General features: G+C 47.4%; 1 protein-coding gene across 1 annotated transcript in view; it reads left to right on the top strand.

The window, feature by feature from the left end:
* WNT9A (Wnt family member 9A) overlaps positions 1-26178 on the top strand; it is a 64101-nt gene that overhangs the window by 20987 nt on the left and 16936 nt on the right. The window contains exon 2 of the mRNA XM_054274081.1: positions 21490-21749. Coding sequence (XP_054130056.1) covers positions 21490-21749 — 260 coding nt within the window. The remainder of the gene's footprint in view (positions 1-21489; positions 21750-26178) is intronic.

Below are 26178 nucleotides of genomic sequence, written 5' to 3'. Positions count from 1 at the left end.
GGGAACGGCGTCCCAAAGGTCGCAGCCTTGCTCTGACTCGCGCCGCTGCTCAGGATGCTGAACGTGTGTGAAAGCCTCAGCAGAAAGCCTGAGATGCCATCCTTGTTCTCCGAGGAGCATCTGTGTGTCCTCTTGGGCTTTGGACTCAGGTCTTGGAGCTCTGCCTGCCCCTGTTAGCCATTGTGATAGCGTTGCCTGGAGCGCCCAAATGTGACATGTAGCAACTGGCATTTTGGCTACGCTTAAGTGCAAGATTTTTCCAGTGTAGGTTTATATCTGGTTTGTTTTTTTTTTCTTCCCCTCTTCTCTCAAGTGTGTGCATATTACTGTTACGATTTATTTCCAGGCTCTAACTTGGGTTTTATCACTTGAAATGCTTTGGAAACTTTGAGGGTTTTTTTTTTAATTAGTGGCATGGCCTTCTTTACCTCAGAGGAAAATTCCAGGGTGAAGAATGCTTTTGATTGACAAAGAAATTATGGTAGAAAGGTTTTCCTCTTATCTTTGTGTTCTTTGGGCAGTACTTTCCTCCTTGAAGCTGCCATTTGCTTTGCTAAACTTCACTTTGCTTCTAGAATGGATTAGGGTTTTTTCCTGGAATGTCAAAGCCCTCAAGGTGGAAAACCTTCAGCAGAAAGTTGGGTGGGAAGTCATGATCCTGGGAAAATAGTCTTGAGTTCTTGCTTAATGTGACACAAGGTGGAAGAAATGAATACAAAGAGTATTTTGATGATTAATAGCAATATTTTTGTGCTAGGATGGGTTATTCTTGCTCCCTTCATCCGGAGACCTGTGACAATGAAGTGAACATCTCCCAGTCATTCCCTCCCTATATCTCCATGATTTTGGTTTCATTTCTCATTGCTCCAGCTGCCTGTGAGCAAAACATTTTTGGGGCACTGCTGTTTTGGGGCTGGACAGGGGTAAACTGGAGGGATTCCTTTCTCCAGCACCAGGAAAACAAATGGCAAACAAATGTGGAGCACAAAGCTCCCGCTGCTCTCGTTCCCGCGGTTCAGGCCATGCCATCCATCGCTCACGGGGTTTCACGGAAACGAGCTGTGGCACATCCAGGTTGGTTTCCCTGGGGTTATGAGGGTCAGGGATGGATGCTGGACACCTCCCCAGCCTCAGGGAGGTCTGGCAGGAGGCTCTGGCATCAAGGAGCCACCGAGGCTGGGAGTGGGACAGGGCTCTTGACACGGGGCCAGCGGGAAAGTCTCGGGCTCAGACGGAGCGAGGGGCTGGGGAATGTGATCCCGGCTCCCAGGCAAGGACGTGGCCAAGTTCTGTCACAGACCTCTTGGGTTTCAGCTGCTGCTTCAGCAACGTGGTTGTGTAGGATTTGCTGAAAGAGCTGGGAATTCTGGTTTGGTTTGTCCAAGAAACCAAAGGCAGATCTCACCCTGGGTCTGCTTAAACTCCCAAGTTGCCTTGAATCTGCTGAATTTCCATTCAATTTGCATTCATGCCCTTCCTTTTAAATATGTTTTGCCACAGGATTCAGGGAAAAAATAACTACTCAGGCTAAATTGGAGTGCAGGCAGGGCTCAGACAAATTTTTCTTTTGCCCTGAGTTGTCTTCTTGTATTGAGTGGGCAGCTCTGGTTCTGCTTATCCTCCCTGCTGAGGAGATTTATTCATAAGCAAGTTTTTAATTTTTAATTGGGAATATAAGTCTGCTCTTTCTCCAATATCATTATTAATATATTTTTTTGAGATTTTACTCTATAGCTAATCACCTTTGTGACACTTGAAAAATAATTCAGATCCTTCTGCTTTTATTTTTTTTAATATATTTTTAGCTTGTTAACTCTAATTCTGATAGGCCCCATGTAGCTGTGCCCTGTATCCTCCTGGGAATAATGACTCAGTGTCCAGATCCACAGAAGTAGGTGGGATGTGGGATTTGTACAGCTAAGCCCACGTGCATTTTGGAGACAGATGGAAACTCCATTTCAGGCTGGGGCTGCTCTGGTTGTGATTAGCTCTAATGAGCATCTGTTGATGGAGTAGTTCAAGAATGGTTCTCAGTGTTCTTTATCCCTGCTCGTGTTGGAATATCAAGAGCTGAACTGAAAAGGAGGATTCAGGTTGTTTGTGAAGACTTCCAGCAAAGCTGTCTTGCTTATGGAATATACCCAATGTGAGGGTTTTAATCTTTATTTAATTTTTATTTCCCTTGTTGTTGTGCTTCCATATTGGACAAATTCCACCTGTGTTGTCAAAAAATTCACTTTTTATTTATTCGCACCCCAGGATTTTCCTGGTGTGTCTGTACCCTCAGATACACTCTGGACCCCCTGGAATTTGCTTGTCCCTTGTAGTGCTGGACACAATTCCTGGCAAATCCATGAAAAACTGAGCATAACCACCAAAAGTGCATCTGCAAGTGAATCTGGCTGTAATCTGTGATCCAATGCCAGCACCCCAGGTATCTGGAGACACCTTTTACTGCACAATTACTGCTAATTAAGAGCTCAGAGTTTAATTTGGGAAGCTGCAGAGGAGTTACCTCAGTCATCCCCTCCATGCCTGCGCCCTGCCATGGAATTCTGTCCCGTGACTCCATGCGAGGTTTGTTCTGCAATTCCTCTCCCCTTGCAGTGAATGGGCAATTACTGAACATTTCTTTTCTGTTCTCATTAACTGCCTGGCCCCAGGGCTGATTTAGAACACATTATCCATGTTCTCTATTCCATGGAAAACACATTTGGGTCCTCGTGGGTGTTTTTAAGGTGCTGTCTGACACAGAGCTCAGAGAAAGCTGTCAAGAGTCCACTTACTCCAGCATTGCTCCTGATGCTGAAAATCAGATTTCTTTTCATTACTTTGGAGTACTTGGAGTTATTATAGGTCATCCTGTATTTGGTTGTCACACCAGGGAAACCTAAAGCCAGGGAAAATGAGGAATACTGATGACCTGGGAACAACTGTGAATGTTCTTTCCCTGAATTTGCTTTTTATTGTCATGCTATGAGAATGAATTTTAATTCTCAAAACTGAGTTTTCTCCTCCCATTGCCCACTGCCTCCTTTCCTTTTAGTTGTCCTTAGGGAATTAAGAAAAGATGGGAATGCGGAAAAGGATTCTGCTGCCTTGCAGAGTATGGCCATTTTTCTATTATTTTTAGTAGAATTGATTTCCTACTACATACACAGAATTATGCGGATGTTTCCTGGCCCTTGAGTGGCTCAAATTCAGGTAATTTGTCTGTAATGATTTTGTTCCTTTTGCTTCTTCCGCTCCTATTCCCAAAGGAATTCACCAAGAATAATTTAGACCCCAAACTTTCAAATCTCTTCATCTCTTTCACAGATGGATTCTGTAGCGTTCTGGGCGTTTTCAGAGGAATTTAGGGATGCAGATAATTATTTCAAATGAGATGTGAGCTCTGAATATTTAGCAAGTTGATTGGGAATGGATCCTGTGTTTTCAACACAAACACTTTATGTTGTGAGGCAGAACATCCTCCTGGGTCAATGCTCTGTGCAGAAATTGCACCAGTTGGCTTTTCCCAAATGTTTTAATTATTGGGGTCTCTCTCAGCTGGGACTTCTGGCCTCACTGTAGTTCCTCACAGGTGAAACCTAATGCCTTCCATTCAGCTGAAACTCAGCAATCTTTCCAAAGGAAAAGATTCAAACCCTGTGCTGGAGATTGGTTGGGAAATAGACCCTCCAAATCTCCCATTTCTGAGGTTTAAAGAGTAAAACTGTTAAAACAAAGGGAAATTGTAGAGTTACTCAATAGTTTGGATTAGAAGGGTAAAGGAGAAATCATCTCGTGCTGTTGGAACCCTGGTTACTGAAAATTTCAGACTTTCTGTACTAACAAATAGTGACCCTCAAGAGAACACGGCATTGACCTGAGGCTGTAGAGAAAGCTTCCAAAATTAAATGATAAAACTAAAATTATGAGTGTATAGTTTGAATTAATGTGTATATATCACATAGTGGAAAACTTAGAGTTTAAAATTTTAGAATGTAATAATATATATAAAACAAAATAGAAGTTTTAAAACAGAAACTAATCCCTCTTCACCTTCTTCATAAGTTCAAGTAGCATTATATAATTAGATAAAAGTCCACATTGTGAAACATGACTAGTTAGTTATTAAGTTAAAAGTGAAAATAATTCAAGTATCATTTCTTAATTAGAAAATTTGTCCTTAAAAAGCCTTATGGAGAAAAAAAGATAAAAACTCAACATCATGACACTATCCTGATGTGGGCAGGGTCACCTCCCACTGTCCCAGAGTGCTCCAAACTCCATCCAGCCTGGCCTTGGACCCTTCCAGGGATCCAGGGCAGCCACAGCTGCTCTGGGAATTCCATCCCAGCCAGGAATTCCCGATCTCCCATCCATCCCTGCCCTCTGGCACTGGGAGCCATTCCCTGTGTCCTGTCCCTCCATCCCTTGTCCCCAGTCCCTCTCCAGCTCTCCTGGAGGGTACCAGAAACATTTCCCTTTTCCCTCAAGTTCTTTGGCGCTTGGAAATGCCCAGTGTGGGATATTGAGAGGAACCAGTCTTAGACCATGGCAGCTTTACTGATTTCAGTTCTGTCTTTCTGCTCTGCTGCTTTTCTGAGCTTTTGTTGGCTGTTTTAGGAAATGGGAACTCACACAGACTGATAGAAGGTGTTCTGGATGATGTTTACCTGCTGGGATAACTCTAAACCTGTGGACACTCTTCTCATGAGAGTTTTTCCTTAAGATACCTCCTGTCATGTTTTCTTGCACTTTATAATTAGAATTGAAAATATTTTTCCCTTTAACTGCAGGAATGCATAGGATTGGTAGAGGAATAAAATTTTCTTGCACTTTTTAATTAGAATTGAAAATTTTTTCCCCTTTAACTGCAGGGATGCATAGGATGGGCAGAGGAATAACATTTTCTTGCACTTATTAATTAAAATTGAAAATATTTTCCCCTTTAACTGCAGGGATGCAGAGGATTGGAAGAGGAATAACATTTTCCTTCACTTTTTAGTTAGAATTTAAAATATTTTTCCCTTTAAGTGCAGGAAGGCAGAGGAACAATGTTTTCTTGCACTTTTTAATTGGAATTTAAAATATTTTTCAATTTAAATGGAGAAGGGCAAAGGAATAACACAGTGTAGCTCTGCTTTTGTTGGGACTTCCTTCTCCAACACCCCCAGCTTGCAAATCAAATGGTTTCTTTACCTGCTCTGCTGCTCCTGAGGTCACCTTTTTTAGGCAGTGGTTGTAACTCGAGGCTTGCTCCGAGCTGCTTCTTGGAATTGGAGTGGAACAGCCCCAGTTTGATGAAGGATGAGTCTCACAGAGCTGGGCAGCAGCTCTCAGCTCCATGAATATGGATGCAGCTGTGGCATCCCACAACTTCACATCCAGCCCTAAAGCCGGGCTCTGTCCCCCCAAAAGTGACCCAAAATCCCCCAAAACCCAGCAAGGAACAGCTGCCACATTCAGTGGGGATTGGGCTAGGGTGACATAATGTGTCTTTGCCCTCTGTAATCTTTTACCCCTTCCACCATCCAGGCACACAAGAGCCGATTCAATTCTTAATCTCGGTGTAACGAAACCACCTCGTGGTTTTGTGTGTTTGAGTTGATCTAAATTGGGATGGCAGGAGCTCCTGAATCCGACAGCTTTAGGCTATTTTAGGTGGTGAAAATCTGCCATTGGCACTATGGGAGGCATTTATAAGCAACCAAGCTAATTATGTAAAATGCACACTGTCCACTTGTTAAGATCTTCTTAAAGTTTCATAATCTAATCAGAATTTGCTATGTATAACACTTGGCTTGTTGTCCCCCCCCCTCTGCCTTTTTAATGCCACTTTGTGGGGTGGGTGGGTGATCAATACAGGAAGGAAATGCTTTCCTTAATACTGGTTGGTGGAGTGTGCCCCACGTGCTGCTTTAATGCACAAAGGATTTCAATTACTGAGCACAAATGCATTGCTTGGAAGTGGATCAGAAAATCAGAGCTTGGATTGGGTTGGGTTGGAAGGGACTTTGAAATTCCACCCTCCTGCTGTCCCAGATTGTTCCAAGCCTCATCCAACCTGGCCTTGGACACTTCCAGGTGTGTGGTGCCTTACAGGGAAGAATTTCTTCCTTGTATCTAATCAAAATATCTCCTCTTGTAGTTTAAAACTCTTTCTGCTTTTCCTATCACTGTGTAAAAAAAAAGTCTCTCCCTCTTTTCCCCATTTTTTATGGTTGCTGTTCAGTCCACAGAATAAAACTCTGGCTTTCCCTGGCCTGGGGTATTTTGGTTAATGTGCCTCTTTGTTCGGTCAGACTTTATGTAGTATAAAAAAAAACCAGGTATGTGCTGAATTTAGCAAGGATCCTGAGGGTGTTCACCTGAAGTGTTGGCCAGGGTAGCTCTGGCTGAGGTCCTTGCCACTGTTCTGCAGTCAAGTCACATTGGAAAGATAGCTGAGATCTAGTAAAAACATCAATATTGATCTGTTTGCCCCCTCTGATTGACCCCAGCATCAGCTTCCCTTCCCCAAAGCTGGGCCTGGATGCAGCCCTTGGAGGAAGGGGGTGAAGGAACATCAGGAGGTTGAGGGCAGATGTTCACCCTGTTTGTTCTTTCCATTTTCCTCTTGCTGGGACACTTGAGGTGTGGAGGAGCAGGGCTTTGGGGGCGGGGGGAGCCCCAGGACAAGAGCAGTGCTCAGGGTGGGTGGAAGGTGGGCAAGGAAGGACCCTGAGTCTGGAGCAGAACTTGGTTTGTGGTGTTGGTGACTTCCTCGGAACCTGTTCCAGAATGGAGCAGCAAGAACATTCCCCTGCACTGTTGGCTCATCCTTACCAGAGTTTGAAACCTTGGCCAGAAGTGCTTTGTTTAGCTGAGGTTTGACCATTAAAGTCCCATTTGAAGCCTCAGGACTGCAAGGCTCCTCCAGGAAGTCATTCCCAAGACATCTTTGGGCATGGGATGAGTTCCCTGAGAGATCCTTTTGGGTGTCTTCCTGTTGAGTTTTGTAAGGAATCAACCTCTGTGCTCACTCACAAGGGGTTCCCACAACCTGTGCTGGGGCTCAGGATGAGGATAAACTTCCAGCACCCCATCACCCCAAAGCCTCTGGTGCATCCTGCTCTGTGCAGTGCCCCGAATGTTTGTTTTTTCACCTGTTTAGTTTTGAAACCTGCCACGAGGATAATGTGACATTAGAGTGGAAAAGCTATCGGGGCTGTGCAGGGGAGGAATTGCAGACCCGTAAACTGCTCCCAAAATAGCTGAGATGATGTGTCAAACCGCCCAACCATCCCAATCCTCCATGAGCTGACCTCCCAGGGATATCTAATAGGGGCTGGTAACGTTGGGAGGGGAGGGGGAGCTGACACCCCTCCTCCCTGAATCCACATGCTGGTTTCCAGAAGTTGTCATTTTTCCAGAAGTTGACCAAGAGCCAGTCCCTGCTTCCAGCTGGGACCTCCAGGTCCTGGATGTAAAACTAGGGCTGGGCAAGGAGGAAGAAGCTCATTCTCCAGTTGTTTTTTCTGTCCAAATGAACTCAACAAGCTCTTTGCACTCGCTGTGCTTTCCTCAAAGGTCTAATTTCATTTATGTTGTCTGGAGAGCAAACTTGATTTTCTCTTTAGCTGCTGTGCTGCTGGAGCGGGTATGTGTGCACAGGGAAGCTGCTGCCTTGGCTCCAAGGAGTTTCTTGCCTGGCTGCCAGGCTCTGTGGTCTGGGCAAGGGCAGCTCTGTGGCTGCAGCATCAGCTGGGAACAGACCGGGCAGTGTTGGGGATGGACAGCACCATTTGTCCCACAGATGGGAAAAGGCAGGGACAGCCCCAGCCAGACCCTGCTGCTGCAGAGCTGGGCAGCCTTCACCCCCTGTCGTAGACATCTTTTATGAAAAATCCTGTTTTTTAGGATTTTTCCTCCTGGGAAGCTGAGAGGCCTCAGGAACAAAATGTAAACATTGATTATCTGCTGCTGTGGAATGCAACAGGTGGATCTGTGATTGGCCCATGTTACTTGTTTTTGATTAATGGCCAATCACAATCAGCTGGCTCAGACTCTCTGTCTGAGACAGAAGCTTTTATTATCATTCTTTCCTATTCTATTCTTAGCTAGCCTTCTGCTGAAATCCTTTCTTCTATTCTTCTAGTATAGTTTTAATGTAATATACATCATAAAATAATAAATCAGCCTTCTGGAACATGGAGTCAGATCCTCATCTCTTCCCCCATCCTCAGACCCCTGTGAACACGGTCACAACCCCCCAAAGTGGACAGAAGGGCTGGCTGAGGTGTGAGGGAGACAAGCAGGAATTCAGTGGGAAGTCAGATGCATTCCCTGGCAGGGGGAGACTGACACTGACACATGGCTGTGGGAGCCGTGCCCACAGCCCGGCGTGCCCGGGGTGCTGTGGGTGGGAGCCCTGCTGGGATTGCTCCCACGCCATCCAATCTGGCCTTGGACACTTCCAGGGATGGGGCAGCCACAGCTTCTCTGCACAACCGGTTTTTTTACCAGCCAAGAATTTTTTGTAGCACCTCATCTAAATCTCTTTACTTAAAACCATTCCCCCTTGTCCTATTCCTGTTGGAGCCCTGGCTGCTGAGAATTTCAGATGTCTGTGCTGCCAGGCACTGACCCCCAGGAGAACACTGCACTGACCTGAGGCTGTGGAGAAGCTTCCAGAATGGAATGACAGAACTGGGATTGTGGGTGGATAGAAGTGTGTGATATCACAGGGTGGGAAAATCAGAGTTTAAGGGTTTAGAATACAGTAATGGATATAAAGCAAGATGGAGGTTTTGGGGTGGAGGCTGCTCCTTCTTCTCCCTTCTTCTCCCTTCTTCTCCCTTCTTCTCCCTTCTTCTCCCTTCTTCTCCATGGGTTTTGGTGGTTTTGCGTAATTGGATAACAAAGTCCCCACTGCAGGCATGGGTGGTTGGTTATTGGGTTAAAAGTGAAAATAATTGAGGTGTCATTTCTTAATTGGACAGCTGATCCTTCAAAGGCCTTGTGGAGAGAGAGATGGGGCTGCATTTTTAGTTTGTTGGAGTGAAGTGCTGCAGAACTCAGGGTTTGTGAGACTGTGACAGAGATACGAACTGATAAACATCTGAGTCCCAACAAGAAATTCCATCTCACACATTTAATCCTGACCTTGGAAAAAAGAAGACAAGATTCAACTTATTCCTTTATTCTTATCAGTAAAAAGTCCCTCTCTCTCTTTTATCAGACTCCTTTAAGCCCTGGAAGGCCTCAGTTGGTAAAATATCAGTGTGGTGTGTGCCTGACACCTCTGGGGCCATTCCTGCTGCGATCTGAAGGGTTCCAGAGTGCAGATGGGTTCAATATTAAATGTCCAACATTTAACATTGTGGAGTGGAGTAAGAAGCACCTTGCAGGTGGTTGGGAACACAAGAGCTGCCATCTGGGGTCAATCAAAGATTTCTCCAGCCACTCACGGATCTCTGGGGATCCAAGAAGAGCTGGGAGCAATGATGTGGCTCCTGACGTGTCCTTCTGGCTGCCTGTGGTTTAAAGGCTTCCTAAGCCCTCGTGTTTCATCACCCAGCTGGCTGAACCTCCCTTTCCTGAGTTTGTTTAATCCATTTTGGAGTCTGTTCATCATTCTGGGCTCCACAACATCCGGTGGCAGCGAGCCTTGACGTTCAATGATGTGCACTTTGGAAAAATGGCTCCCTTCTCAATGGCTGCCATTTATTTTTATTTTATTTTATTTTATTTTATTTTATTTTATTTTATTTTATTTTATTTTATTTTATTTTTATGCTGTGCCTGGTCTGAGTCAAAAGGTCTGATCCCTGCACTGCCCTGAGCAGAGCTCTCCCTGTGGAGCTTCCAGCCCTGGCTGGATCTGCAGGATTTGGTCCTCCTTCTCCTCCTCCTTCTCCTTCTTTCTTCTCCTTCTTTCCCTTCTCCTCCATGGGTTTGGGTGGTTTTGTGTAATTGGATAAGAAGTCCCCATTGCAGGGCATGGGTGGTTGGTTTTTGGGTTAAAAGTAAAAATAATTGAGGTGTCATTTCTTAATTGGACAGTTGATCCTTAAAAGAAGGATGGGCAGGAGGTGTTCTGAGAGTTGAATTACCCTTTTGAAGGAATGTCCTTACCCCCTGTGTGGTGCTTTCTGATTCCTTCTTGGTAAAATAAATGAATAAAAAGCAGCATCAGTGCAAGAAGCTCAGGGAACAAACATTTATGGGGCTTTTGGGCCTCTTTGTTTAGATTTCAAATGCCAAATACCATTTATTCTATGGATCTCCTCCCAGATAAGGGAAACTGGTGAGAAAGGTCATGAACTTGGATTTTCTTTTCTTGGAACAGAAAATCAAAGCTATTTCTGCTATTTCTGCAGGTTTATAGATGACATTTTGGCTTCTAGGAATTTGGGATTTGTGGTAGGAGCAGATGGGTTTCCATGGGGCTCAAGTTTGGCACAAGAAACTCAAACCACTGAGCCCCTGAGCCACCTCCTTTGGTCTCCTGTGTTTAAAGTCTTGTATAAATTCTTTTGCTGTGATCTGTCGTGTGATCCGTGACATTTGTGGTCCTTTCCTGTTCCTGAATCTCACCAAAAGCTGCTCTAAAGCAAGACAGGGTGATGATGCATATCTTCTGTAAGTGGCATCTAGAAATGTCCTTTGTCTTCTATGTCGTTTTAGGCCCAATTTTAGATTAAAACTAATGGAATAATGGAATATTAAAAATAGTATCTTGAGTTGGAAGGGCCCTGCAAGGGTTGAGTCCAGCTCCTGCACAGGACAGCTCAACAATCTCACCCTCTGCCTGAGAGCGTGAATTTCTCTAACCCTGTGTCAGGGATGGAGCTGAGATCCTGGGATGAAAGGATATTCAGTGCTATAAAAAATACCCCAAACCCCACAAACTATTCCTCCTTCCCCCCCCAAAAAACCCAAACAAAAGCCCCAATATTTTAAAAATCTGTCTCTTTTTGGGCTTTAATTTTTTTTCCTCTCCTCTAGACCACGTGGAGTTAATGGGTCAAAACAAACCTTTTATTTTCTTTTCTGGGTTAGTTCTTCATCTTCCATTGCACTTTTTCTGCTTCCCTGCATAAAAGTCCCAACTCCTCATTGCCTGTGCTGCAGCAGGCTCCAGGCCAAAAGAAATCATGTTAGGCTAAAAAATTAAAATAAATAAATTAAAATAAATAAATTGAAATAAATAAATTAAATTAAAATAAATAAACTGAAATAAATAAAATAAATAAAATAAAAATAAGCAGTGGCTGGCCAAGGAGCAGGGGTTTGGACTGGGGGTCCAGGAGCTGTCCAGCCAAGGAGGGGATGGTGTGGGGGGATAATTCCTGGCACAGGCTGCCAGGGCCACAGCTAATGCCTCTTAACTCAGCACTGAAAGCCCCTGTTGCCGCCTGGCCCGTGCATTCCACTGGCACCGTTGGGTTGAAAATCCTTTGTAAATCTCCCTGATTGCTGTTTCATTCTTGAGAGGATGAAGGGGAGAGGAAACAACACAACCTTTCCCTCCCCGCCCTCTTTCTCTGCTTGTTTGTGGACAGAGTGGGTCCTTCCAGGGGAATGAGGTCTTGGGGCTGAGGTTTTTACCTAAAATCAAATTATCTTTTGCTCTGATGGGCTGGAAACCTCCTGAATAAGGTTTGGTGTAAGGAGAGGAGGGGGAAAAGAGGGAGAAATTCTTCAGCCTTGTGGTTCAGGTGCACCACCAAAGAGCCTAAATTGATTCTTTCCTCTGCTGAGTTTGTTCCCCCTCACTGGGGCAGGGAAGGCAAATCCTCCCTTCAATGAGTTGTAATCCATAACCTGTGCAGACCTGCTTTGCAGGAGAGGGGAATGCTGCAGCAGCTTGGAGCTTGTGGTGCTCCTCATGGAGCTGTTCCTCATGGCACCTCCATCCCATAAAATCCTCTGCAGGAATGGGAACATCTCCAGCCCTCCACACCTGAGCTGAGTCACATCTTCCCTGCTCGTCCACTGAGAGGTTTTTTCCTTTATGTGTCACATGCCAGACTTGTTGGTAATTTGTCCAGGGGAAGGTGAGGGCCTGCTTTGGCAGGAAATTTGATGTAAGTTTATTTATACATGCAGCAACCATCCTGTATCTGGGAGAAAACCATCCATGTTTGGTCCCATTCCCAGAGAAATCCCTTCTGAACTGATTTAAAAACCTGCTGCTGGTTGGAGTCCAGTGTTCTCCTCAGTGAAGGCCTGGGGAAATCTTCCAACTTCCATGTGAGCTTCATCTACATCTAAAATGAAGCTCTGTGGTAGCATCCAAAAAGAACTTTGGGCTCAGAGTGGTTGCTGAGTGCTGGAGGAAAGCTGTGCTGGAAAGGGACAAGCCGGAGGTTTGCACCATTGGTTTATTTTGTCCAGAAGCAGCTGTTGTTTTCCCTTTTTGCTGGATGCTGGAATAACTCTGGGTAGGACCTGAGGTTGTGGATCTTTCCATGTCCATGTGTCCATCCAGAGATGGCTCAGAGGAAGCTGCTGTATGGATCTGTCCAGGCATGGTTGAAGAGAGCTTGAATGGTTCAAACCTACATGAATCTGCACCTTTTTTCCCTAAAAAAAAAAAAAAACCAAAAATCTGTTTGAGCAGATTCCATAAGGAGACTGGTGCTTCCTTTCCTGGTGAGTGGGATCTGCTGGGTTGGAAGTTCCCCAGTGCTGTCGCTTTTATCCTCCTCCTTCCCATTGCTCAGAAGCTGATCCAAGGCCCTTAGAGGATTTCCCTCTGTCCTAAAATTCCAGAATCTTCCATTAGAAAAACCCATCAAGCACATGCTGTCCTTTGGAACAGGGCTGTGGGGTTTGGCTGCTTCCCACCTGCATGCTGTGAGCTTGGAAAGGCCTCTCACCCCTACTTGGTGTCTTGGGGAGTGTGTAATGTTGTAGTAAGCCCTGAGGAACCCCTGAGGGAGCTGGGGGTGCTCAGCCTGGAGAAAAGGAGACTCGGGGCTGCCCCCATCACTCTCTGCAGCTCCTGAAAGGTGCCTGTGCTCAGCTGGGGCTGGGCTCTGTCTGCAGCAGCACTGACACAGCCAGAGCACACAGCCTCAAGGGAAATACAGGTTGGATATCAGGAAGAAGTTTTTCACAGAAAGAGTGATAAAGTTCTGAAATGGCTGCTTATGGGAACTCAGGAAATTCCTCTGGGTGCCCTGGAGGACTTCAGCCCCTCCCCAGGGGGCTCAGAGACCTTGGCACAGACTTTTGGTTGAGCCCTTGGAAAAAACAATTACCAACCTTATATGAAGAATTACAAGCCACAACAGTTTAAGTAGAATGATAGTGAAAAAATAGATTTTTGGGGTTTTTAGAATGGGGGTTCAGGGGGCAAGATGGAGGAATCTGGGCATGTCCAGCCTTTCTCCTTCTTCTTCTTCTTGGCCTCCATCTTCTGCTGTGGTGGTGGCACTCACAGATTGGTTTAGAGTAGAAGCTCACTGTCTAACATAGGTGATAGGTATTGGGAAGTTATTGTAAATATTGTGCATGTAGTTTTTAGTATAAAAAGACAACACTGCCCTGGGGCAGGCAGAGTGCCTGGAACTGTCCTGCTGAATGGACCTCGGCAGGGCAGGAGAAAGAATTTTATAGATAAGGAACAATAAACAACCTTGAGACCGAGAAATGAAGAGCTCTGACTCCTTCGAGCACCAGGCTGGGAAAAGAGACTTTCTAACACAGCTTGGGGTCACTGTGAGCAGCAAGAGACCAGGAGAGCTGCCCGGGGAGGTGGTGCAGTCCCCATCCCTGGGTGTGTTTAACAAGGCCTGGATGTGGCACTGGGTGCCAGGGTTTGGTTGAGGTGCTGGGGCTGGGTTGGACTCGATGGTCCTGAAGGTCTCATCCAGCCTGGTCATTCTGTGAATTCTGTGTGTAGTAGCCTCTGTGTTGGGGCTGTGACTCCTCTAGAAACTCCAACTGAGATTTGGGCACTGCTGACTGAGGAGGAAGTGACATTTGAGAGCTTGTCACCTAAAGAAAGCCTGGCCACACTATTGAGAGGAAGATAAGGATCAAAACAGCCATTGGGGTGTAATTGTGATGGGAATTGCTTCACTCTTTGCTGGAGTTTATAATTGCTTTATTTCTGGTCTCCCACAGCCAGGCCCCATTGTTTGGGGACAATGACAGGGAGAGCCCAGGGAATGGACCTGAGGGTGGAGAACTGGCACGGCCATGAGGGACGGTGGAACTTGCAAAGATGAGTTTTAGCAAAGCTGGGTTTGATTCCTGGCTGGGCTCCAGCTCTGTCCTGTGAAGGCCTGGGTGGTTTGGATTCCCTCAGACTTTTCCTCCTGTCACCTTCCTTGAGCCTCACAATGTCACAGTATCCTGTCAGGGGATCACTGGGAAAATTATATCAGGAAAGGATTGAGGTAGAAGTGGAGAATTCCAGCAGAACAATCTTTGTGAGCACTTGGTGAGATTTCATTTTGGAAGCCTGAAGTTTGGAGAGTCCACAGCCTTTTTTTCTGTAATATAAAGAGATCTGGGATATTTTAGAGTTCATGTGAGCACTTTAATCTCTAAACACTTAAAAACCCAAACAGGACAGTGCAGAATGAGGTGGTTGAGCCTTCCATATCCAGCTCTTCTTCCAAATATCAAATCTTCATCACTCTTCCTGAAATTCAGATTTTTTTCTTGGACTTTTGGGTTTTTATACTCCAGATATTCAATAGCCTTTGTGGGAGGAGGAGTGTGATAAATCAATTTAGGAAAGATTCACGGAGTGGGAATGTGATGATAGGGGAGAGAGAGAGAGCAACTGGAGGTTATTGGGTGCAAAATAAAATAATACAGGCCTGGTGTCCAGCATAACTCAGACTCCTTGAGCTGTGCAATCATTAATTTAAGTATTGTGATGAAGACTCGTGGTCAAGCTGTCAAGTTTCCAGAAGCTTTTTTTAATTATTAAAGGAAAAGTGGTGGAAAGAGAAGAAAAAGGGCTGAAAGTGTGGCAATTCCACAGGAAAAAATTAATGTGGAATGTAGAACTAGAATTAATCCAGTCACTGTACAGATGGACTAAAGAGAAATTTCATAACAGAGGAGGAAGTGGGGTAGGAATGCAGAATTTCAGCAGCCCCGTCATTCCAGATGGGAGCAGCAGAGGAAACTCTGGAGCGCCTCAAAAATGAGGGTGCACTCACAGGTCAGTGTAGGTGCCTTGAATCTGCCTCATCCTGCTCCAATCCCCAGCAGGAAAGTCCCCACTTGAGCAAGGGAAAATCCAGGGGCACTGATGGAAGTGTGAGCTGATGAGGCCATAGAAACTCTTGACCCCTGAGATGAGTGGGAAGCGGGATCTGTCTTGAGTTGCCTCTTGGAAGGGCAATAATTCCGTGATGTCACAAATAAAACTTGGCCTGTGTAGTGGCCAGGGCTCTGCTTGGGATCACTCCCAAATCCTTGGGTGATTGAACTCCAGGAAAAAAATGTAATTAGCAATGTTTGAGATGAAGTTCACGACCAAGGAAGTGACACAAATAGAGTGTGTGCAAACCAGATGGGTCTTGCTTTTTACATCAATTAATGATAAATGTGGAAAGTGGAATTAGAATTAATCCAGTCACTGTACAGATGGACCAAAGAGAAATTTCCTAACAGAGGAGGAAGTGGGATAGGAATGGATTATTTCAGCAGCCCTGTCATTCCAGATGGGAGCAGCAGAGGAAACAGATCACCTCGGATCCCAGCTCCAGTGGCACTCGATTTAATTATAAACCTTCTGATTTCCTGGCTTCAGAGTGGTGGAACTCGAATGGGAATAGCACAAAGGATCCTGCAAAGGTTCCTGTCAGGGTGGTGGGGAAGCCAGGTCCTTCCTGAGGTTTGGATTTGCACTCGGAGCAGAAATTGGGCATTAAAGATTAAAACTGCAGAATATCCCGAGTTGAAGGGGACCCACGAAGTGCAAAATTCTGCAGCAGAAATTGAAAATCCTGAATTCTATGAACAATCTCTTGGCTCTGGAGGTTTATGTTGCTCTCAGAGTTAACTCCCAGAGAGGTAAAGCTTCCTGGGTTGTGTGCAATGAGCTGTTTGCTCTCTCTCCAGGTTCCTGGTGGACATACACACAGAACCCTTTAGAATCTTGGAATCTTAAAACTAAAAACAGTTTGGCTTAGAACAGCTGGTTCTTAGCTTAGAACCAGCTGAGTTTGGCTTAGACGGTCTTGGCTTTAAGACCATCCAGTTTCAACCTTTTTCCACTTAGAGGTGTCCGCTCCATCTCCCGCTCAGCCCCTTCTTGGAGCAAAATTACACAATCACAGGGTTCTGGCTGGCAATTTAATTGTAACAGCCTTGGCTTAGGTGTGTAAAAAACAAAAACACACTCACACACACAGCCCCTGAAACATTTCCTTGGCAAGAACAGCTTGGCCTTTGTGAGGAGCTGAGAAAGCGTCCGACTGACACCGTTGCCTTACAGGACCTCGCTCAGCTGAGGTTGCATAAAAGGGCTTTGTGGGATTAGAAGGGCTCCATGCAGCAGCGTGTCAGGTGGGGCAGCTCTCCCTGCCTCTGCCCGGGCTTTGTGATTGATGCCACGCTCTGCAAAGTGCCACCTCAGCCCTGTCCCCAGGGCCTCTGGAATGTGCGTGCGGAGCCAAGGGCCCCCGAAGGGAAAACGTGTGTGTGTGTGGGTCTGTGTGTGTGGCTCCTGCTCTTCACCTGGCAGGGTTTCTGTGTGCTGGTGAGGGAAAACCCCTTTTCCCCCTCAATTTACTCCTTGGCTTTTTCCAGGGATGCTTCTGAGCAGCAATGCAGGCAGTGATGGGATCTCTGTTCATCTTGGTGTTTCATTGGTGGTTCTTCTGCCAGTTGTGGCACTGTGAAGCACCATGAGTCCCATTTCCTACCATCTGCTGGACCACGGATCTTTATTTTGTGTATGTTTAGGTGACTTTTGTCACCTAAACACCATCACTGTCAGCCAGTTTTGGAAGACTGATCTGTGGGAAAGTGTAATTTAAGTATCCCAAAGCCAAGCAAGAAGGGGAAAAGTGGGAAGAGGGTGAAAATCACCAATTGCTCTGCAGAAATCTTGGCTGTAGGATCAGTTCCCATCTCCCTCCTCACTCCAAGAGCCATCTGCTACAGCATCCTTGGAGTTTTTTTCCCGACCATTCAGGTGAACAATCCCTGCTCAGCTGGAAAGAAAAATGGGGAGAGGGAGCTTAGGAAATGCTTGGATGCCTCCCTCGCTCCCTCTCCTTTCCCAGCTGAGGGACTCTTGTGCCAACCATGGAATTTTGCAGGAATGAATCTTTAGAGTAGCAGGAAAGCCAGAAATGAACATCTTGGAGATTTTGTTACAGATCTTTGCTCCTGTGAAGCTCAGACTGAGGCACCTCTCTCCCGAATGAGCCTCGGGGAGCTTTGGCTGAGTTTTGGGAGTTTTGGGGCTGAGTTTTGGGAGTTTTGGGAGGCACCAGGGCTGGGTGATGTCCCCCTCTCCTTAGGGAGCAGCTGGGACAGACCAGAAATGAAAGGGTTAAAATATGCTTCAAATAGACCTTGCTGTTTAGCCTTTCAGAAGACTTTTTTTTTTTTTTTTTTTTGAGGGCAGAAAAACTTGAGGGAAGATATTTTTCCATGTTTCCCACCAATCCCTCTGTGCTTTTATCAACGCAGGATTTTTCTAGAGATATCAATACCTTTGAGTGTAACTGAAGGAGAACATTTGCCTGCCCATCTTTGTCCTAAAAATCCCATTTTTGCTCCCTCCCTGAGATATATCTGATATTAAATCACCTCATCAGTGCCTCAGTAATGGCTGGATCTGAACTGGATGTGCCTGGCTGGGACTCAGGGCAGGATTTTATGCCCATTGTGCACCAAGGTTTGGGAGTTAAAGCATCCTGAGTCCCTGTGCTGCTGGCATCCCATTAATTAGAGAGAAATACTCATGAAAACCAGAAAATCACTGCTCCTATCTTGGGTTTTTAGTGGTTGAAATGGCTTTTGAGGTATTAAAGAGTCTTTTTTCTAGCCCTGCATCTGAAGAAGTCAAGATGCTTTGGTTTTTAAGGTTGTTTATTTTTTTAATCTATTACATTTCTTTTCTGGCTCACTGAGGTTTGTTTGGTAGGTTGGTTTGTGGCCCACTGACTGTCTTTGGGTGATGTTAGTTTTGTATGCTAAGAACTATGTGTACTTTATTTGCAATAATTTTTTAATACTTATCACTTATGTTAGACAGTCTGTCTCTAAACTAATTTAGAAGTGTCACTATCACAGCAGAAGATATAGGACAAGAATAATAAGAAGGATGGGACACATTTAGATTTCTCTATCTTGCTTTTTGAACTTTTATTCTAAGTCTTTAAAATTCTACTTTTCCACTTTTCCAGTGACAAATTCACTATCATTCTGCTTAAACTCGTGTGGCTTGTAAGTCTTCACACAAAGTTGGCAATTTTCTCTGTGGGCTAAAATCGAAGGCACAAGTGGTTTTGACTCTGTGCCAAGGTTTTTAAACTCTTTGCCAGGGTCTTGAGTCTTCTAGGGCAGTCAGAGGAATGTCCTGGGTTCCACACTCCTGTGTGGAACAGGTGGGGTTTTAAGGGTTTCCACCATCTCAGCAAAGAGGGTGAAGGAGCTCCCCTCCCATTCCCATCACTCCATTTTTGCCAGTGCCATTAATTACAGAGAAATACTCATTAAAACCAGCAGTAAAATCACTGCTCCTGCAGGACAGGTGGGGCTTTAAGGGTTTCCACCATCTCAGCAAAGAGGGTGAAGAAGCTCCTCTCCCATTGCCATCACCCCATTTTTCCCAGTGCCATTAATTACAGAGAAATACTCATTAAAACCAGCATTAAAATCTCTGCTCCTGCAGGACAGGTGGGGCTTTTCCAGCATCTCAGCAAAGAGGGTTCCCATTGCCATCACCCCATTTTTCCCAGTGCTCCTGCAGCACTAGAGTTGTCCAAGCCCCCAACCTTCCCCAGTGCAGGACTGCAACATTCCAGTGTGTTCCCAGCTCTGGATTTCCAGATTTTCCAGCCATTTTTTTCCTTATCTGGCTGTGGATGTGTCTGCAGGTGCTGTGTGAGCCATTCCCATCACCCCCATTTTTCCCAGTGCTCCTGCAGCACAGGAGATGTCCCCAACCTTCCCCAGTGCAGGCCTGCAACATTCCAGCGTGTTCCCAGCCCTGGATTTCCAGATTTTTCATCCATTTTTTCCTTTTCTGGCTGTGGGATGTGTCTGCAGGTGCTGTTCATGGCCGGGTGGTGATTCCCATGGGCTGTGGGCACTGGCACCTGGCCGGAGCAGGGCACAGCCAGCACAGTGGGGCACAGCAGCCTGGCCAGCAGAGCTCTCCTGAGCCCAGCAGATGTTCCTGCAGCCTCTCTGCTCCTGGGGACCATGCCAGCCTGGTCCTGTGCCAGCAGCTGCCACTTGACACCAGGAACAGTCCCCTGGCATCTTTTGTTGCCCATTGTAGAGTCAAGGACCTTGTGCTGGGGGAGGGAGGGGATGAGGCAAAGGGACATGAATTTCTTTGGGTTATGGGGTTTTTTTTGAGGTTTCGAGCTTGTTCTGTCTTGTAAAAGCTTTTGGCAGCATCTCCTGGAATGTCAGGAGCCAGGACATCCCTCTGGCTGTCCTGAGCAGCCAAGACCCCTGCAAGGGGGCTCAGGGACCCTGGCACAGAGCCCAAAACACCTGTGGGTTTGATTATGACCTGTGGAGCAAATTACCAACCTTGTATGAAGATCAGCAAGGCACAACAGTTTAAGTAGAATGACAGTGAATTTATTATGGGGTGGAAAAGTAGATTTTAGGGTTTTTGGTATGGGGGTTCAGGAGGCAAGATGGAGGGATCTGAGTGTGTCCAGCCTTTCTCCTTCTTCTTCTTGGCCTCCATCTTCTGCTGTGATGGTGGCACTCACAGATTGGTTTAGAGTAGAAGCTCACTGTCTGACATAGGTGATAGGTATTGGGAAGTAATTGCAAACACTGTACACATAGTTTTTAGTATAAAGACATAACACTGCCCTGGGGGCAGGCAGAGTGCCTGGAACTGTCCTGCTGGATGGACCTCGGCAGGGCAGGAGAAAATTTTTTATAGATAAGGAACAATAAACAACCTTGAGAATGAGAAATGAAGAGCCCTGACTCTGTCTTCAAGCACCGGGCTGGGAAAAGAGACTTTGGAACTTTTCTCGGGGTCGCTCTGAGCAGTGAGAGATCCCGACACTGGAAAGTGTGTCCTGCACTCCAGCCTCGGGCTGTGGCTCGCTGGGTTTTGTGTCAGGATCTCCTCTGCTGAGGGCAGGGTGGCTTTTCTGTGCCTTCTCAGGGTGTCTCTGGGGCTCTGAAGGGACAAATCATCCTCTGTCCCTTCCCCAGCTGGGTTCTGGCTCTGCTTGGTGTGCTAAGATGATTTTTTTGTTTATGCCCAGTGACAGTGGTGCTCGTGTATTTTTGCCAGTTCCCCAAGTTCATGCAGTGAGGCGCCTGAAATGATTTCTTTCCACTTTCAGTTTTAAACACAGTCCTGCGGTGGAGGTGGCCAGGGATTTATGCCCAAACAAGCTCTATGAGATCCAGTAGGGAGCATAAATCCAAATATTTCCTCTTTCGTTTTTCCTGCTGCCACCTTGCACACACACTGTGAGGAGCCCCACTGTAAATCAAGTCCACAGGGATGCTCAGCCAGGAGATCCTGATCCCATTTCTATCACAGGCTGTATTTCATGGAATCCCAGAATGGTTTGGGTTGGAAGGATCTTAAATACCATCTAGATGCAAGCCCCTGCCCTGAGTGGGGATGCCACTCACTAGATCAGTGTCCAGGCTGGCCTTGGACATTTCCAGGCATGGTGCAACCACAGCCTCTCTAAGCAACCTGTGCCAAGGCCTCACCACCCTCACAGGGGAGAATTTCTGAGCTGGGGGTGCTCAGCCTGGAGAAAAGAAGACTCAGGGCTGCCCTCATCACTCTCTGCAGCTCCTGAAAGGTGCCTGTGCTCAGCTGGGGCTGGGCTCTTTCTCCATGAACTGACACAACCATAGCACACAGCCTCAAGGGAAATACAGGTTGGAAATTAGGAAAAAGTTTTTTACAGAAAGAGTGATAAAGTTCTGGAATGGCTGCCCGGGGAGGTGGTGGAGTCCCCATCCCTGGGTGTGTTTAACAAAGCCTGGATGTGGCACTGGGTGCCAGGGTTGAGTTGAGCTGTTGGGGCCAGGTTGGACTCAATGATCTTGAAGGTCTCTTCCAACGTGGTCACTCTGGGAATTCTGTGATTCTGTGGAAGGAAGGGGCTTTAACGGCAGGGCAGAAGCACTGGCCAGAGCACACAGGTCTCCTCCAAGGCTGCAGCAGGAGTGTCCCCATCCCAAAAGGTCTCTCTAAACCCATCTCTGCTTTGCTGTCTCTGCCAACATTGTTGTTCTGGGAACTCTTGCAGTAATTTTTTGTTTTCCATGCCCTCACCATGGTCCCTCTGTGTCTCTCTGCAGGCTGACGGGGAACGAACCCCTGACCATCCTCCCTCTGACCTCAGAAATGGAGGAGGCGGCCGTCAAGGCCCACTACAAGGTGTGTGACCGCCTGAAGCTGGAGAAGAAGCAGCGCCGGATGTGCCGGCGCGACCCCGGCGTGGCCGAGACGCTGATGGAGGCCATCAGCATGAGCGCCCTGGAGTGCCAGTACCAGTTCCGCTTCGAGCGCTGGAACTGCACCCTCGAGGGCCGCTACCGTGCCAGCCTGCTCAAGAGAGGTGGGGATGGGGGCTGCAGGGGGGTCAGCGAGGGAGGGGGGTATGGGGGATTGGGGGGGTCCTCAAGGGAGGGGAGTCTGGGGCCACCTCAAGAGAAATGAGTCTGGGGGGCCTCCTCAAGGGAGGTCTGGAGGGGAGGCCTCTTCAGGAGAGGTGTGTTTGGGGCCTCCTCAAGGGAGGCGAGTCTGGGGGTCTGGGGGGCTCCTAAAGAGAAATGAATCTTGGGGCTCCTCAAGGGAGGTGGAGTCTGGGGCCTCCTCAAGAGACGTGAGTCTGGGGATCTGGGGCTCCTCAAGGGAGGTGAGTCTGGGGGGCCTCAGGGGGATCCTAAAGAGAAATTACTCTGGGGGCTCCTCCAGAGAGGTGAGTCTGGGGGTCTGGGGATTCCTCAAGGGACATGAGTGTGGAAGGTCTCCTCAAGGGAAGTGAGTCTGAGGGGTTCCTCAAGAGAAATGAGTCTATGGGGCTCCTCAAGAGAAATGAGTCTGTGGAGCTCCTCAAGAGAAATGAGTCTGTGGGGCCTCCTCAAGGGAGGTGAGTCTGTGGGGTCTGGGGGCTCCTCAAGAGAAATGAGTCTAGGGGGCTCCTCAGGGGAGGAGAGTCCAGGGGGTCCTCAAGGGAGGTGAATCTGGGGGCTCCTCAGGGGAGGTGGGTCTGGGGGTTTCTCAGGGGCCTTCTCAAGGCAGGTGAGTCTGGGGGGCTGCAGGGGGCTCCTAAAGAGAAATAAGTCTGGAGGCTCCTCAAGGGAGGTGAGACTGGAGGGCTTCAGGGGGCTCCTCAAGAGAGGTGAGTTTGGGGGGTGTGGGGGGGCCTCCTCAAGGGAGGTCTTGAGGGGAGGCCTCCTCAAGAGAGGTGAGTTTGGGGGGCTTCTCAGGAGAAATGAGTCTGGAGGTTCCTCAAGAGAGGTGAGTCGGGGGGTCATCCTGCCCTGGGACGTCCTTTCCTGGTGGTGCTGCCCCCGAGGTCCACCACGAGCTCCGAGCTCCGTGCAAGGCCTGAGCTCATCCCTGGAAGTGCAGGGCAGGCAGAGAATGTGCTAATGGGGGTAATTTATGGGCTTGCTCTCTCTGCTTCCCACTGCTGGCCCTGGCTGCTCCCCTTGGAGGCTGGAGGTGTTTGTGCAGCTCTCTGCAGTTACATTTTCTGCCCATTTCTGCTGGAAATTCAGCTGCCACTGGAGGAGAGCGTTGGGAAGCTCTCAGAGCTGTCCCCTCTTTCTTTATTAATTTCTTTCTTATTTTCTTTCTTTATTATTTCTCCCGTTCATTTCTCCTATTTATTTCTCCTGTTTATCACGCCAGTCTCTCTGGAAAAAAGTTGAGAAAACACATTTTTTAAGGAATTAAGGCAAACCAGACTGTTCTGTGCTGTCCTGTTAGAGGGGACAAGGGGAGCCCTGTCATAGTTCAGGGCAAAACCTGCAGATTAATAATAAATAAATCCTTGCAATAAATCTCTTATTGCCAAAGATGTGAGCAGTGGGTAATTAATTCCCACACCTCTTCCAGCAGCTCAGGTGCAGATGGCCAGAAATTAGGATTATTGGAAGAGAAGGCGATATTTTTAGTTATTTTCTTTGTACCTCCACATATAATCCAGTTTCTTCCACCCTCCCAGTAAAATCCAGTTCTTATTTTAGCACCATTTTACAGACAGCATTCGAGGGGCTCCAGGGCTTTAGTGCCTTCCAGAAAACCCCACACTCAGCAATAGGCCTGGATCCTGGAAAAGCCAGGGTGTGAAAGGCTTTAAAGATAAGAGCAGAGGTCTGCAGGGCTTAATTAGTGAGGAGGAGTAATTCAGAAGCACCCGGGGCTTAACTAATGCACTGTCACTGACTGGTGGAAACAAGGAAAGTCCTTATGAAACCCAAGAGCTCCGGGCCAGAGCTGCAAGACATTTAAAAATATCCCTGCATGCCAGAGGAGTCCCTGGATTAGTGGTGCCTTGGGGAAGCCAAGCACTTTCTCATGCTGACACCTGGAGGCCACAGCTCGTTCCTTCAGACCTGCCTGTGCCCTGGGCAGGGCAGCCTGGAGTTAAAACCCCACGGAGACCCCTCCGTTGTCAGGGATCTGGGTGATAAATGAGAGCTCTGAGGGCTGCAGGGCTCTGCTGCTGTCTCATTCTGCCGTGGTTTATATCCCTGCAGCATCTCTGCCCTGCCCCGCTGCTGTAAATCCTTCAGGTGCTGTTCCTGAGCAGTAACACAGTGCTCTGTAAATCTTCCTCCTCCTCCTCCTCCTCCTCCTCTGCAGGAGCTGCTGGTTCCTGGCTCAGCATTGCAGCAAGTGGTACCCCAGGGCAAAGGCTGACATGTATCACCCACTAGGACACAGCTTTCCAAATCCATCACTGAGGGCTTGTTTCTCCTCCTCCTCTTCCAGGGAGAAAGGAAAAAAAGGGGAAAAAAACCCCCACTTTTTTCACTTAAAAGCAGAAACTTTTTTACACTTTGGTCACCCTGGCTGCTGGTTGGCAGCTTGGGCTGATGCAGCCCCCGTTTCTTAAAATAACAGGGGATTGTTTAAGGGACTCGTTATCCTCTTTGGATCCTCGTGCACAATTTTGGAAATGGCTGAAACTGGATAGCCAGGCCCGGCAGACTGTCAATGCACTGGGGCTTAGAATGCCTGCATTGATTTAAAGCTCATTATCTTGTTACAAAATATCTTGGTGCAATCAAATAGTGCGTGGTGGAGATGGCTTTAAAATCTGGCCAGAGCCAAATGTCACATGGAGCTCGTTGGGAGCTGTGAGATGATCCCCGTGCTGATGGGCACAGGGAATTTGGGAAGCTCTCAGTGGTGTGGGGAAGGGGAGGAGTGGAGACAAAGCTGGTGGAAAGGGAGAAGCTGGCAGATGAGCTGCTCCTGCTGGCTTTCTGTCAGGTCTGGAATGCGTTGTGGTCGCACGGCGCTGACTTTCTGCTGGGATGCCACAACTGCTCCGGATTCAGCAGGGTGGAGAGCTGGGCTGCCCAATTCAGCAATTCGGGCTGGTGGCTGGGAGCTGAGTGTGCAAGGCCAGCTTGGATGGGGTTTGGAGCAACCTGGGATAGTGGAAGTTGTCCCTGCCCAGGACAGGATGGATCTCGGGGTCCCTTCCAACCCAAACCACAGGCTCAGAGCTCCAGGGCAGGGTTTGCACACCCCATCTCATTGAAGATTCTCTGTTTGGAGGGTTTGCACACCCCATCCCACTGAGGATTCTCTGTTTGACATTGGTGCTCTTCATTCTGTTTGGCTGTGGCAAGAATTCTCCAATCCAGGAGCACAGCTGTCTTTGGTGGTGGCATCCCTCTGACAGTCTGACCCGGGGTGTAACTGAGAAAAAACCAAAGGATTTTAGTGAAAAAACACAGTTTACAAAGAATGAGAGATGCTTAGAAGGCTGATGGCTGGGAGCTGAGTGTGCAAGGCCAGCTTGGATAGGGCTTGCAACCTGGGATAGTGGAAGGTGTTCCTGCCCAGGACAGGATGGATCTCAGGGTCCATTCCAACCCAAACCACAGGCTCAGAGCTCCAGGGCAGGGTTTGCACACCCCATCCTGTTGAGGATTCTCTGTTTGGAGGGTTTGCACACCCCATCCTGTTGAGGATTCTCTGTTTGGAGGGTTTGCACTCCCCATCCTGTTGAGGATTCTCTGTTCGGAGGGTTTGCACTCCCCATCCCATTGAGGATTCTCTGTTTGGAGGGTTTACACACCTCATCCCATTGAGGATTCTCTGTTTGACACTGGTGACTGTTCATTCTGTCTAGCTGTGGCAAGAATTCTCCAATCCAGGAGCACAGCTGGCTTTGGTAGTGGCATCCCTCTGACAGGCATGTGGGCAGTCAGACCAGAGGTGTAACCTAGAAAAAACTGTTTTTAGTGAAAAAACATAGTTCACAAAGGATGAGAGATGCTTAGAAGGCTGATGGCTGGGAGTTGAGTGTGCAAGGCCAGCTTGGATGGGGTTTGGAGCAACCTGGGATAGTGGAAGTTGTCCCTGCCCAGGACGGGATGGATCTCAGGGTTCCTTCCAACCCAAACCATGCCATGATTGCAGGCTCAGAGCTCCAGGGCAGGATTTGCACGCCCCATCTCATTGAGGATTCTCTGTTTGGAGGGTTTGCACGCCCCACCCCATTGAGGATTCTCTGTTTGGCACTGGTGCCTCTTCATTCTGTGTGGCTGTGGCAAGAATTCTCCAATCCGGGAGCACAGAGGCTTGGGGACTTCTCTCTGGTAGTGGCATCCCTCTGACAGGCATCTGGGCAGTCTGACCTGCAGTGTAACCTAGAAGAAAACCAAGGATTTTAGTGAAAAAACACAGTTTACAAAGGATGAGAGATGCTTAGAAGGCATTTTCTAGCCAGAGGAGTCATCTGGGTACCCATGAGTTTTTGTTGTATGAATTTAGAATATAGAACTTAGAATACTCCA

This window comes from Melozone crissalis, unplaced genomic scaffold (genome assembly GCF_028551555.1).
Source record: "Melozone crissalis strain CALT ecotype California unplaced genomic scaffold, PUWL_Pcris_2 ptg000016l_1, whole genome shotgun sequence".
Taxonomy (NCBI): Eukaryota; Metazoa; Chordata; class Aves; order Passeriformes; family Passerellidae; genus Melozone; species Melozone crissalis.
The sequence above is the reverse complement of the archived record's forward strand: the minus strand, read 5'-3'. Positions and strand labels throughout refer to the sequence as shown.